Consider the following 13,472-nt stretch of genomic DNA (forward strand, 5'->3'; position numbering starts at 1 on the left):
CCCTAATTTGTGGACTCTGCATCTGAGTATTATGCTCTGAACCCCGTGGATGTCGCACCAGCAACCCGCCTGCGACGTATGTGGAGAGTACCTCATACTCTTTTGGATTTGCGTGTGCGCTGATGGGATGCAAGGCCGCAGGGGCGGGCGAAAGTCGACCGACCTCACTTGGCCGGAGATAGGGCCGGAGGCGGATGATCAACCACCTCGCTCGCTCCTTCAACACACATGAGCTGGCACATGACTCAACCAACCACGCGACCAACTTGCGAACGACCAAGAATTCAACAACATCTATCCGTCAAGGTGTAGAAGCACACAGTTCCGAAAAGTAACCCGAAAAAGTGATCTTGATCTAAGTCCGGCCGCTACTTTATCGCTCACTCCATCTACATTTACTCCACCTACATGCACTCCTTCGCACACCACATACAGGGCTGAATAGGTAGACGACCATGACGGGCGCAACCCTCCAACCAGGCCAGGCCGACCTCCCCTCGGCCAAGAGCACTGCGTCCTACTGGCACCGCGAGCCCTCGGTGGCGCTCCTCGGCCAGAGGACCACCAGTGCGTTGCCCCCGACCGCAGACATTGTCGTTATTGGTAGCGGCATCACGGGCGCCTTCGCCATCAAGGAGCTGCTAGAGCGGCAGGCGGGGAAGACGGTGCTTCTCCTCGAGGCGCGGGAGATCTGTTGGGGTGCTACCGGGCGGGTGAGCTAACCTTTTCCTATGTTTCTAATTGCGTTTTGCGGGTGGTTCTTAATCCATTTGTCATTGTTTTCATCTTCGCCCGGAAAGAGCATCTCATCGTTCATCCACCACCATGATGCATAAATCCAACTGCAACCGCTCGGGAAACTAATCCACCACTCACAGAACGGCGGCCACTGCCAGCCAGTGGCCTACAACCCCAACACCACCATCGCGGACTTTGAGCTCCGCAACTACACCCACCTCGCCGACCTTATCACCGCCAACGCCATCCCTTGCGACTGGGTGCCCCTACAGGGCGTCCACGCCCTCCTGACGCCGGACCTCGTCGCCGCCGCCGCGGAGCAGATCGCGGCGCTGCCGCCTCGCCTTTCGGGGCTTGCGAGGCTGGTCACCGACCCGGGGGAACTGAGAACCCTAAAGGTCCCCGATGCGGCGGGCGCCGTCGTGCAGGAGAGGGCGGCGAGCGTGTGGCCCTACAAGCTCGTCGCGTGGATCTTCGAGGATCTGCTGCGACGCTTCGGTCCTGGTCCTCGGTCAAAGTCCGTGTCCGGGGCGGAGACGACAGAATCGGAGAATAGGTGGTTCAACATTCAAACCAACACTCCCGTGACCCGCCTCCAGCGCCTACCCAGCGGCGGCCGCACCTCTTCTCCCCCCGACGAGGCATCGTGGGTCGTCCACACGGACCGCGGGCAGGTCGCAGCCAGTAAAGTCCTCCTTGCATCCAACGCCTACACGAGCCGGCTCCTTCCCTCGTTTGCAGACCTCGTCGTCCCCGTGCGGGGTCAGGTCGCCGCGCTCCTGCCCGAGCCCCGCGCCGAGCTGGGGCGGAGCTACGTGTTCATGGCGAGCTCCGACGCTGCCAGGGGCGAGCCAAACCAGGACGACTACCTGATCCAGCGGCCCAGTCCCGGGCTGGAGCTGATTCTCGGTGGCGGGCGCGCGCGCGGCGCGTCAAGGGGCGTGGGTGTTTCGGACGACGACAAAGTCGACCCTGTCGTCGCGGCGTACCTGCGTCGGGCCGGGGTGACGAATGTCGACCTGAGGCCTGGGGAGAGGGGCGAGGCCGGTGGCCCCAAGGAAGAGCTGAGGGCGAGCTATGAATGGACGGGCATCATGGCCTTCTCGCGCGACGGGCGGCCATGGGTCGGCGCCGTGCCGTCAGGTCCCGTCCTCGGTGGCGGAGACGGATTGTGGGTCTGTGCTGGGTACACGGGGCACGGCATGCCGCAGGCGGCGCTGTGCGGGCGCGCGGTGGCCGGGATGATGACTGGATCGGGGGGCGTCGAGCTGGACATCCCGGCCGAGTTCTTGGTCAGCGAGGAGAGGGCCGAGAAGGCCAGGGCCTTGCCTTCGATCAAGGAGATGGATGATCTAGACATGTTCCTCCTGTAGCCTCGTGGCCCCAGAGCCCCTAAACCCCCGTTTTCGCCGCTTGCGATGGGCGTCTTGTGTAAGACTATGGTGGCGATCAGCCGAGCATCTGGATCACCGCACGAAGAATGGACGGCAGGGGGGGTTGAAAAGGAATGTGGGGGCGTAGAGCGAGACTCGGCCGCACCGTGAGGCGGACACTGCTCGAGATCTCCGGGGAGGCGCCGAAGAGGGCGGTGGAGGAGAGAATGCTGAGTCTAGCTCGCCGGTCCCAGGCCAATCTGGATTGTTGCTTAGCGAGACACTCTGGGGAGGTGCGTGGGGTTCATCAGCACACATACTCATTGTGCAACCACGGTGTAAACTGCGATTCAGGATGCTACTCTCTCATGTTTCTCGACGTCACCTGAGCCAGTCGCTGGAATGTAGAATCTGTTGCCTCTGAATAGGCAGCGCTCGGACTGCCCTTCGTATGCTGTTGACATTTCAGCGAGCCCCCTGTCATTTTCATTGAAATTGAGCGTAGGTCTTGGAGCTCCGCCTAATACCTAGGTAGGAGGCATGTTGTCATGTTGATCACATCAGACACTCGGCCGAATCAAGTACTGAGACAGACACAGAGATCGACTTCAAATACTTGTGTCCTCTTGTTATTTAGGGAGGGGGGTCATTTTAATTTTCTTCTTATCTTTCCGGTGCCGTTGTGGTACCAAACAACCCCAATTGGGAGGCTCACGAGCCTCCCTCGTAAATACATACATTGAATTTTACGTCTATAAGCCGGTCGGCAGAAATTTCCACAAAAGCAAAACACCGTTTGTATCCGCCCAAGATGGACCCGAGAAGAATGGGAAACACATCCACAGGTATATAGATAATTGTCATCACGTCATCAAAACCGGAGTTTCGTTCATTGTCCTTTGTCATATAACCCGAACCCGTGCTGTTGAGCCAGGCGCGGTCCCTCGGATGAGGCCAAAGGGGCTGATGTATAACCAAGCTTGTTATTTGTTGGGAATTCGGGTCGAGAGAAAATGATTGAAGGCTCTTTGAAATCGTAATGATTGGGTGCACCTAAAGAATAAGGCACCTCCACTGGGAAAGCGGCACATGGCCGAAGTCGAATGACAGCGCGTAGAGCCCACGACGAGCTCTTTGAGGCCGAATGGAGGAAAGATCATGCGCAATGGGGCGCTCAGATGAAAGACCACTCGACAGTCTGACGGCCGACGCCGAGGCTGTCGAACATCTCGAGGAAGCACTTCTCGCTGACGTCAATGTCCTCAGCTTTGCAGCCCATGCACTTGTCGCGGACAGTGGCGGTGGTAGTCTTGCCGTTGACGCTGATCTTGACTTTCCTGCCGCAGTACGGGTTGCCGTTGGACTGAGCACCCATAACAAGGTGTGAGATAGCAACGATATTCTCAGTCAGGTCCTTGCCGCTATCGTCCTCTCCGCAGGCACCCAGGCCGACGGCATAGTAGGTCAGATCACCGGAGTGAACATCGCCGCCAGAGCCGCCTGAGGGGCTGGTTGGTGTGGCACTAGGGGAAGCAGCCTCAGTGGTGGGCTGAGGAGCGGGGGCGGGGGCAGAAGACGTGGTAGGGACAGGCGGAGGAGCAACGTAGACGGGGGTGGAAGGCTGGACAAGCTCGGGAGTCGGAGTCTGAGGAGCGGGCGCAGGAGCGGACGTGGAAGTGGAAGTGGTAGGCACGGGAGGCGGGGCCTGCGAGACGGGCTCCTTGACGGGGGAAGCGACGGCGGAGGGCTTCGTGGAGGTGGACAAGGTGTTGTAGACCGGCTGGTTGGCAGGCTCGAAAAATTGGGCGGGAACCGAGGTGGTCGGGACAGCAGAGCTGGTGGACGAGACGTCGGGGTCGATCCAGACGGTAGTGGTCGAATCAACCCACTCGGTCACGTAGGCAGTTTCTGTAACCCACTCAGTGACGAGAGCGCGCTTCTGGTGCTTGCCGTGGACATGGCGACGCTTGTTGGAGTGCTGGTGAGGCTGGGCGATGGCAGTGGAAGCCAGGACGGCGCAAAGGAAGGTAGTGGTCTTCATGTTGGATAGTGAAGCTTCAGAGTTGCTAAATGTGCTGCGTTGTCTTGGAGACTTGTACCGTCTCTTGGTAGTGGTGATGCTCTCTTCGGTAGCGGACGGGCTAGAAGCGAAATGAATGCGATGGGCTAAGCCTCTCAATCAGGGAATGTGCTTGTGGCAGCGTGCGAAGCTGTGTCGGGTTCAGGGTCGATAATAGGAGCTCGGGGCGCGCCTTGGTATGTACTCTTTTGAGTGTCGATGTTTGCTGGCAGGCTGTGAAGATGGGACGAAAGGGATAGTTCACTGAACTGCTTGCTCTGTGCAAAAAGATGGGATGGATCCGTTGGCTGCTGCTGGGTACCTAGGTAGGTAGTTTGGATGAACCTCGAAACAGAGTGTTGGAAAGAATGAATGTTTGGACTGGTAGTCGGTCGAGCACTGCTCAAGGGTCCAGAAAAAAAAGGAATGAATGGGTGGTTTTTTTGGTCGAACAAGAGGGAGCGTTGTTGGATGGAAAGAGAGAAAAGAGGAGGACCGAAATGGAAAGGCGATGTAGGAAGCGGATGTTAGCCAGGATTTGTATCCCATGCAACGACTCGGTCAGGCCTAGACGACAGGTACACACACACACTTACAACACGACGAGCAACAAGTTCCAGGGTGAACAGCGCGCGATCCACTTTGGGACTGGCGAGACTGGCTGACCGGAAGGGGGAAGTGGAGGCCTGCAGATGGTGGCACCAAAAACGCCGAGTCCTCGTCCTCGAAGGGTACAAGCTACATAGCCGTACAGAGTACTTGTACAGGACTGGGCGTACGGAGAAAGGTACCTAAGTACTTGGCCTCTGGCCCCCTGGGACCGCCCAGTCCAGGGGGCCGCCACGTCAAGTGCAATCGGCAAGGTACCTGACGAGGATTGAGCAAGCGCTGCGCCGTCGTAACGGTTAGCGTCCAGCAAAAATCGCAAAAGCCCCGAGAGGGGAATAAAAAAAGCAAAAAGTGGAGAGGAAAAGAGGGACTTTGATCAAGGCCTGTTTTGCTGCCATGCATCTATAATATTCGTGTGGATACCATCCACGACCAAGGCAGTTTCTCTACTTTGCCATTTACCGCTCTGTCAACTCGTCGCTGTTCGAATGTTAGACCGGGACTGTTGCCAAGTTCCAACTCCAGCTGGTCTCCTTCTGGTCCTCCAGGCCCGAAAGAGGACGTACCCACACGGGACGAACCAAGGCCCAAAGAGTACGAGAACAGCCCCAGGATCTGCGGATATGCGTAGCGCAGCCACCACCGCTTTGCCCACCCGTAACAACGAATCCACGCACGAAAATAAAACAAAATCGTGCTTTGGGCCCTATTTGTTGCACAGCTTGCAAGGGCCCCCCGTTCTTGACCCTCTAGGGCTCGACCGATCCACCACTTCCGTACTGGTGAACCGGACCCCAAGCCGCTCTTCCTTATCTGGAGGTTCGTTGGTCGGGACAAGTAGGGCGAACTAACTGCAGACTACCCAAACATCAGACAACTGAAGGCATTGGTGTCGAGGAAACACCCATCGTCTTGGTAGTATTGCCTGGGGGGCCAAACTGTTCCCTTCGGCATCAGTCGTTGCGTCACCGTCTGGTGTTCTTGACGGCTGAAGCAAGCTCACTTACCCCTGCGCGACCTTGTCAAACTGGCCACTCATTCAACCCTTCCTTTCGCCTCGTGCTCTCTATGGGCTCTCAAAATCCATTCGTTCACTCTCTGTCGTTGTCGCTTGTCATTCTGTCTGCCCCCCCCCCCCCATCCTCCCTCGGCAATTCACAACTAGGCGAACCGCCGGACAGGTGCTTGTTCCTTGAAACACGCGGCCACCGGGAAGAGGGCTCCAGCCTTTCCCAGGTTCAAGAGGGGAGGGGCTTGGGCGAGAATGGCGGTGGAGAGGGCCCAGGTCCCAAGGACGACGATCAGCCGGGGGAGGGAGCCAGTGATGGGGTACCTGCTTGGCCAACAACCTCTGGCCAGGCGACGGTCTGCGGTCAAATCAGCTGGCGCCACGGCGGCTGCTATGCACCATTGACCAGACAATGCGCCTGGAAACGAGGGTAAACAACCCTGTGGTCGAGAACTTGAAATGCGACCTTAGCACGCCGCTGCTGCACCGTCATCCAAAATGACCTTCTTTCTTTTGCTGTCTGTGCCTAAGGCTTACCTGTCCTTGCTTCTGGGGCGAAGGAAGGGGGAGGGGGAGAAAAGTTGGAATGACGCAACAATAGAAACGAACCCGAGAAGCGACGCCCGAGCAAACTCAGCCTGCGCGGGTTCCTTGCAGATGGATGCAAGGTACGCGCCAATCACAATTTGGCTCTGCTATAAATCCCTCTTTAAGCCCAATCCTCACAGCCCATCTAGACCCTAGCAAGCGGGTGACAAAAAAAGCTGGACTCCTGTGATAGAAAATACCTTTGTTAAGTGCAGATAGTTGGAGAGGAGAAAGTACCGCTTATCAACGTTGGCCCCAAAACACCTAACTTGATCATTTTTTTTTTTTAAAAGTCCGGCTTTTTCTGCCACCCGCCTGCCTAGCTCTCCCCTGTCCGGCTCTGATCCCGGGCGATCAGCTAACACAGGCAATGCCACATCAGTCGACCAGTCGACCACGGGGCTTGTCCAGCGATGCCAATTCCGGTTCATCTGTCCTCACCCCCTCTATCTCTTGAGTATTGACATTGGGCTGAAAGGTGAGGGTTGCTTCCGGGCTTGTCTGCCTGCAGTAGTAGTTGATGGGTATGCCGGCACGCTGGGCTGAGTTCCGAATTCCACGACGTTGGCGGACGCAGAGATTTTCTCTACCCTAGTCGCTCACTGGGCGGATTGTTAACGACTTGCAGCAGACCTGCAGCTTGAGAGAGAAGACGAGAAAACCCCTCACGGGTTGGACGGCTTCAGACTTGGCCAGTGATTGAGTAATCACTGACTACTTTTGGGGGGGGCCTCCCTTGCAACACTTGGCCAGAAAGGGAACAAACAGTTGTCCACCGCAGGTGTTGTGTCTCCTCAAATCTTTGTCCATCAAGAACGCAACTGGGCCCGCTGACATTGTTCTAGGCCATCTATTGTCTCCACTGACTCTGTCGATCGACGCTGCCTCGGTCCCGTCCGCGCATGAACTATTGGTGACAGTATGGATTGTTGGGCCAAATACTCATTAAATTTTTTTTGTATGGGTTTCCGGAACTCATTTTCGCTCATAACTCCAACAAGTATGTTCGCTATCGTCACTGTTTTTCCATGTAATGTTGGGAAGGGAACATAGCCGTCAAGTGTCATCCTCTCGAGAGGTGTACGGCATAGATCAGTCGCCTGTCTCTGCGAAGCCAACTCGACAGCCGAGACTATTTTTCTTCGGCAGCCAGGTTAAGAGCCACTTGGTACAACGGACTGATGATCCCGAGCACCAACTTTGGCCCACTAGTCTCGGCTTGAGCGCTCGTCAGACTTGTCGTCGTCTAGCCAAGGTCCGTAGACCCTAGCTGAAGCTTCGCCTCCGCGACTCAAGCTCTGTGTTGTCCGCATCCCTAGACAACTGCCCGCGAACAACACATCATCGATCGACAATCATTACTGTCGATTGCCGCTCGTTGTCAGCTTCTTACTCGTGAAGGTGTAGAGGAACAGGCCCTCCCTGCTAAATATTGGCCGATCGTCGTCAATAATCTCCGTCACTTGGAACTTCTTTTGGGCCTTCTTGAGGAATTGCATATCTGCACGTCGTCTCTTCTTGAAGCAGAAATAGACCGTTGCATCGGGTTCCAGGGACAACAAGTTTGTCAGAGTCTCCAGCAACAGCGGGAAGGCCGGCTCAAAGTAGACGCAATCAGCTGCCAAGATGACGTTTGGCTTGAAATCGACGACGTCTTGTGCCAACGGCCCGCCCCTGTCTCGATTCATTAGTAACTCGTACATCAGCTGCTATGCAGCACGCACTGAGCCCGCCTGAGCTTCAACTTCCACTGCATTTCTGCAGCGCAGTAGTGAACCGCTCGTGGTTTTCGAAGAATGCGATGGCCACTATGCATGTAAACCACCGCCCTGGCACCAGCTTTGTCAAAGTCCGGGGTCAGGGCCTCGGAGGAAGCTCACGCACGGCTAGGTTTGGGCATCCTAGGAGGAAATTACGCACCAGTTCAGGACAAATGGTTTAACCTTGTTTTGGAGGTTGTTCAACTCGGTGTTTCTGCCCATCAGCTCGAACATTTCGTCCTGGTCTGTAAGGTACAGCGGTGTCTGCTGTAGTTCACAACCCAAAGCGACAGCGAGACCAACGAGTCCGCCGCCAGCGCCTAACTCCAGTCTGTTTGACCCGAAAAGCCACGAGTCAGCTCTCTCTTTCTCACACAACAAGTCTTTGGCACTTTCTTTGGCACGCAGTGTTCGGACCCTCACAAGCACACCGGTGATGCACATGCAGCAGTGGTAGAACGTTGCGAATGGCCCCGGGAGGGGGAAGAGGGGCAGGGATCGTGGCAGACTGCAGTGGGATGGGATGGAGCAAGGTGACTAACATTCTCGCTCCTTTCAGAGCTACCCGATGGTACCGCAGCATATGTTTGGTAAGCACCATGCCTGCCGGCCAGGTCTGACCGCCACATCCTGAAGCGAGGTCTTCATGTAATTTGAGGGGAGTCGAAAGAAGACCACAAATGTTGTAGGACGACGTTTGAGCGGCCTTGTAGGCGGGGAGCGGTGTGAGATCCTCGCCGATGGCCAAGGGCGAAAACTCGGGCGAGGGAGACCGGTCGGCGGACTGCATTTGCTCGGGGATGAGAGGCGTGTTAAGAATTCTCATGTTACTATGGTTTGCCCTCGTGAGAACACGAGTGAGAAGTAGGTACGGTGGGCTGAGGCGAGTTGAGCAAGATCTTGACGACACGGTGGCACAACCAAACAAGGAGGACTTGTTTCTCTTAGGTAGGCAGTGATTTTCAGGAAAGATGCAGAGCTATTAAAGATAGGAGCAAAGAGCGGTATCCCTGGCGGGGGTTGTTCTAATTTTTTTACTGGTTGAGGCCGATGACAATCTAGACTTTCCGATAAGGGGAGGTGCGTTTGCCTCAAGCGGGGTTGCCCCTTCCTCTCTCTATTATTTGCGCCTTCCCCAGTTCGATCGCCCGGCTCTCTTTCCCACCCGGTCAACAACGACGTCTCAATTGAGCCTCACACTGATTTAGAGAGGAAGTCGGGACCAAGTGACCTCCGTCATACCCTTGCAGTACCAAGCCTGCCCGATGCCCAAGAGGTGTGATTTCGGCTTGCGGTTCCCCCTTTTGATGTCTTCAACTAGAAGAAAGGTTCCGCCTCTCATGTAATATTAAAGTGACTGCGCCGACCAAAGAGGTACTCTGCTGACCCTTCGGGCGCGGAGATCGCATTCCACACGTCGCCGAAGCCCAAGTCCCGGGTGGATATGTCTCATCCCGCCTCCCTCTATTACTCGATCCCAGACCAGCTCCCAAACGCCCTCGAAGCCCTTCAACCCATCGCCGGAATGCGGGCTTCGATCAGTAGTTCCCTTCCGAACCTTCAAGCAGGGCAAGTCGACTTCAGCCACTCTGAAACTGTGGCAGCGGGTGTCTCCTCCAAATGAAGAAGCGTGCTACAAGATCACCCACATGGAAGGGCGTCGGTAGTGTGCAGCACGCGCCCATCCGCGATTCCTTTGCGAGGGCGCGAACGTTGGCACGAAGGGAGACATCAAGCACCAGGAATCAAGAGCCATAGGCACTGGGATTCGCGCCTAGTATGTCCTTAACGGGAATCGTCCTACGCTCCTCTCGTTTCTGACGAGATTACCTCCTGCTTGCCATGCCCTTCTCTGACTGATTTTGTTTTTGTTTTCCGTTTCTCTGGCTCGCAGATGCCGCTCATTTCGTACAACGCATCAGCCATGGCACTGTACGCGATGCTGTATGTATTCCCGTTTCTAGCTGTGCTTGCGGAAGCAGTGCCAGTAGTCTACTTTCCCTTCAACTCCCAATTACCGCCTGCGACGAGGATATCCGAACCATTTTCATACACTCTTTCCCCGCAGACATTTGCCTCCCAGTATCAATTCTCATACAGCCTTCGAAATGCACCATCGTGGCTCTCAATAGATGCCAACACTGGCCGTCTCTTCGGGACACCCCAGGATGACGATGTGCCACCAGGCGAGGTGGTGGGGATACCGGTGGACATCATTGCGACAGACAGTTCGGGCTCGGCGACAATGACAGCCACGCTGGTGGTAACGAGAAGACCAACGCCTAGGCTCAACAAGCCGCTATCCGAACAGATCCAGCAGTTCGGCGAGACAGCGTCACCGTCTGCTGTCGTGGCCTTTCCTGCGTCCGATTTCTCATTCTCCTTCGCCAAAGACACGTTCTCATACGCAGGAAATGGCCTGAACTACTATGCAACCTCGGCCAACAATAGTCCTCTGCCTTCCTGGATCAAGTTCGATGCCACCAGCCTTACCTTCACGGGAAAGACGCCACCATTCGAGTCACTGGTCCAACCGCCCCAGAAATTCGACTTCAGTTTGGTTGGGTCTGACATCGTTGGCTTTTCGGCCGTCTCCGTCGTGTTCTCCATCATCGTCGGCACCCACAGACTCACAACAGATACACCCGTCATCCGACTGAACGCGACTCAGGGGACCAAGGTTTCCTACACGGCGCTGGCCAACAGTATCAAATCGGATGGCAATGCTGTTGTGCCAGCCGACCTTAATCTTACTACATCTGGATTACCGAGCTGGCTCTTGGTTGATGATACAACACTCGAGATACAAGGAAACCCTCCCGATAACGCACAGTCATCAAATTCGACGCTCATTTTCCGAGACAAGTACTCCAGCACTCTCGACATTCTTTTATCTGTCACCATCGTAACAAAAATCTTCCGTAATACAAACATGGGGTTCGAAGCCACACCGGGGGGGGCATTCTCATTTGACATTGAACCTTACCTTTGGGTACCTTCAGACACCGAGCTAGAAATCGACTCTCCGGAGGGTTGGATCAAGCTCGAGGGACTGGTTTTATCAGGCACCCCACCCAAGACCGCGTCACCCGACAACATCAAGATCCTCGTCAAGGCAACATCGAAGAGCTCACAAGAATCCGATACGGCTACCGTGGACCTCGGCTTACTGCCCGCACCAGCTGTTTCTTCAACTACTCCTACAACTTCAGCGAAGCCAACAAATCCGGCTGTCAGCGACGGCTCAACACAAGGTCTGAAAGCCGGCTATATTGCCCTTGCAATATTGATCCCTCTGCTCCTTCTTGCCATTATTGTTATCCTGATTGTCTGCTGCCGCAAAAGGAGGCGGCGAGATTCCGCCCATGACGACCTAAAAAGCAAGATATCACAACCTATACCAGGAACATTCGTGATGAACAGCGGGCCGCATAGCAGAGGCGGATCCGATCATTCCGTTGTTGAGATGATGAAGGCGCCCGAAGCCAATCGGCGCAGTAGGGGGTATTTCAACTCGGCCGTACAGAGGATGAGGCAATCAAGAACGCTCTCGACCATCACCGGTTCCCGTATGTCCGAGTCAAACAACCGCTCCTCTTATCTGTGGAGAGGATCCGAACGAAGCCCGACGCCAAGATCACCATCCTTCACGTCTTCTTGGCGTACCGAGGGCGTGCTATTCCAGCCTCAACACGCGCAGCAGCAATCGACAAGCACCTACGATGGTCCAAGTGATCTACTTTCAGGCTCGTCCGGCTTTCTCCAAGGCCAACGGGACGATTCATTCCGAAGCGTATTGGACATCACCATCCCATCCATGGAGGACGAGCCGAGCAGCATCCAAGCAACGCCCGAGTTGGCATACACGAGCCCGTGGGGAGAACCTTCCAGGTTGGCTCTTGATCGGTCGCTGCTACTGCCTGCCGCATCTGGTTCCGATAGCCTGGCATCCATACCAGAACAGCTCACGCCATTGGGATCGAACCCCACACATGGAAGGAGGTTCTCGCCCTCGCAACGCCCAAGGAAAAGATTCACTATCTTGAATGACTCGGGAACACAGAGTAGCTTCCGCAGCTCCAGGTCCGGGTCAGGACGTGGCAGACTCGGGCGACAAGGCTCGGAGCCAGCATCACGTTCTGGTTCACTCTCACGGCCGATCAGCAGGAAGTCGGATTCGAGCCCCTTCTTCGGCGGGCGGTCGGTTGTTCCATCTCGCAACCGATACAACTTGGACAGCGACGACTCCGACTCGTTACAACCGGCGAGAGGAACAGAAAACTGGCAAACGATACCCCCTAGGGATTCCCTCGGCATCGCTTATGATGAATTGACCCGGAGCTCTCCGTTCATGAGACATACGCCATCTCTTTCGCCTCGACCCCTCAGCATTGTCAAGAAAGATTCAGGCGGGCCGAGATATACAAGAGACAGCCGAGTAGGGAAGCAGACGCCTCTGTCACGGAAGTCGTCGTCCAGTTCCAACATCATATCGGGCCATTGGAACCGAGACTCTTTTATGCAGCAGGGCGCTGCTGCAAGCCGTCCGGATTACCCGTCGTCAAGGGCGAGTAGCGAAGTACTGGGCAAAGGGAAGGGGTTGGCCCGATACTCTTCAGGACATGACTCGGAAGGCTCTGACTGGGTGACGGAGGTGGGAACAGTGGGGAAAAGGGGTCCTCGGAGTCGGCTGAGCAGCAATGAGGATTTTCGTGTATTCATGTGAGAGGCACTCGTCCCCTCTTGTCAAAAACCACAATCGTCTCTCGTTTGGAAGCGTTGCGATTTGTTATACCCGCCGGTCAGCTCGATGCTCGGTGTCTTATTCATTCTGCTTTTTGTCAGTTGTGGAGCAAGGAATTAGGGGATTTGGGATTGTGAGATAAGTGGGAAAGAGCAAACATCCACAACCCTGAACAGGGTACCCAGACCGTAATGTTGAATTGACGATGCCACAAAAGTTTATCTCAGAGCGGGCGATGACTGATTCCCCGCGGACCCATTTTTCCCACTTCCTTTGTCGTCTTGAGGCTTGAGCAAAACAACTCTGCCTGAAAGGTTTGGGCAGGGGGGAGGGTTATCCGCGCACACTGCGCCGACAGGTGGGGGCTCAGCCACAGCTTAGCTAAGCTGTTGCAAATAGACTAGTGTCACTTGACGCACCAGGAATGGATTACATAGGAAAGAAGAAAACCCCACCGTTGGGCCGCCGGGGAGGGGCCACAGGGCCAAGCATTTGGGGCTTGGATCGGATTTCCCGAGGGCAGAGGAGAGCTTGGGCCTAAATTTCCTGCCCATTTTCGTCTGCTTCAGGTCTTAGCCTCGCTCGGGCCAAG

The 13,472-nt window shown here is 55.6% G+C and overlaps 4 protein-coding genes across 4 annotated transcripts; 2 read left to right on the plus strand and 2 right to left on the minus strand.

Moving 5' to 3' along the window:
• Positions 1-26: 26 nt before the first annotated feature.
• CDEST_13641 (Putative FAD dependent oxidoreductase, FAD/NAD(P)-binding domain superfamily) lies at positions 27-2,737 on the plus strand. The gene is made up of 2 exons (XM_062929797.1): positions 27-713; positions 879-2,737. The coding sequence occupies exons 1-2, from the start codon at positions 456-458 to the stop codon at positions 2,109-2,111; spliced, it is 1,491 nt and encodes a 496-aa protein (XP_062785848.1). The 5' UTR covers positions 27-455; the 3' UTR covers positions 2,112-2,737.
• Positions 2,181-4,661, minus strand: CDEST_13642 (Putative RlpA-like domain superfamily protein). The gene has a single exon (XM_062929798.1). The coding sequence runs from the start codon at positions 4,150-4,152 to the stop codon at positions 3,286-3,288; it is 867 nt and encodes a 288-aa protein (XP_062785849.1). The 5' UTR covers positions 4,153-4,661; the 3' UTR covers positions 2,181-3,285.
• Positions 4,662-7,205: 2,544 nt separating this feature from the next.
• CDEST_13643 (Putative lysine methyltransferase, S-adenosyl-L-methionine-dependent methyltransferase superfamily) lies at positions 7,206-9,119 on the minus strand. Its single transcript, XM_062929799.1, has 3 exons — positions 8,679-9,119; positions 8,297-8,467; positions 7,206-8,050 (listed from the first exon to the last, which is right to left on the minus strand). Exons 1-3 carry the CDS (start codon positions 8,960-8,962, stop codon positions 7,735-7,737), a joined length of 771 nt encoding a protein of 256 aa, XP_062785850.1. The 5' UTR covers positions 8,963-9,119; the 3' UTR covers positions 7,206-7,734.
• Positions 9,120-10,030: 911 nt separating this feature from the next.
• CDEST_13644 (Putative dystroglycan-type cadherin, immunoglobulin-like, Cadherin-like superfamily) lies at positions 10,031-12,862 on the plus strand (the record flags this gene model as incomplete). The annotated part of the gene is made up of 1 exon (XM_062929800.1): positions 10,031-12,862. The coding sequence occupies one exon, from the start codon at positions 10,031-10,033 to the stop codon at positions 12,860-12,862; it is 2,832 nt and encodes a 943-aa protein (XP_062785851.1).
• Positions 12,863-13,472: the final 610 nt, after the last annotated feature.

Source organism: Colletotrichum destructivum, chromosome 9 (genome assembly GCF_034447905.1).
Source record: "Colletotrichum destructivum chromosome 9, complete sequence".
NCBI classification, from domain to species: domain Eukaryota; kingdom Fungi; phylum Ascomycota; class Sordariomycetes; order Glomerellales; family Glomerellaceae; genus Colletotrichum; species Colletotrichum destructivum.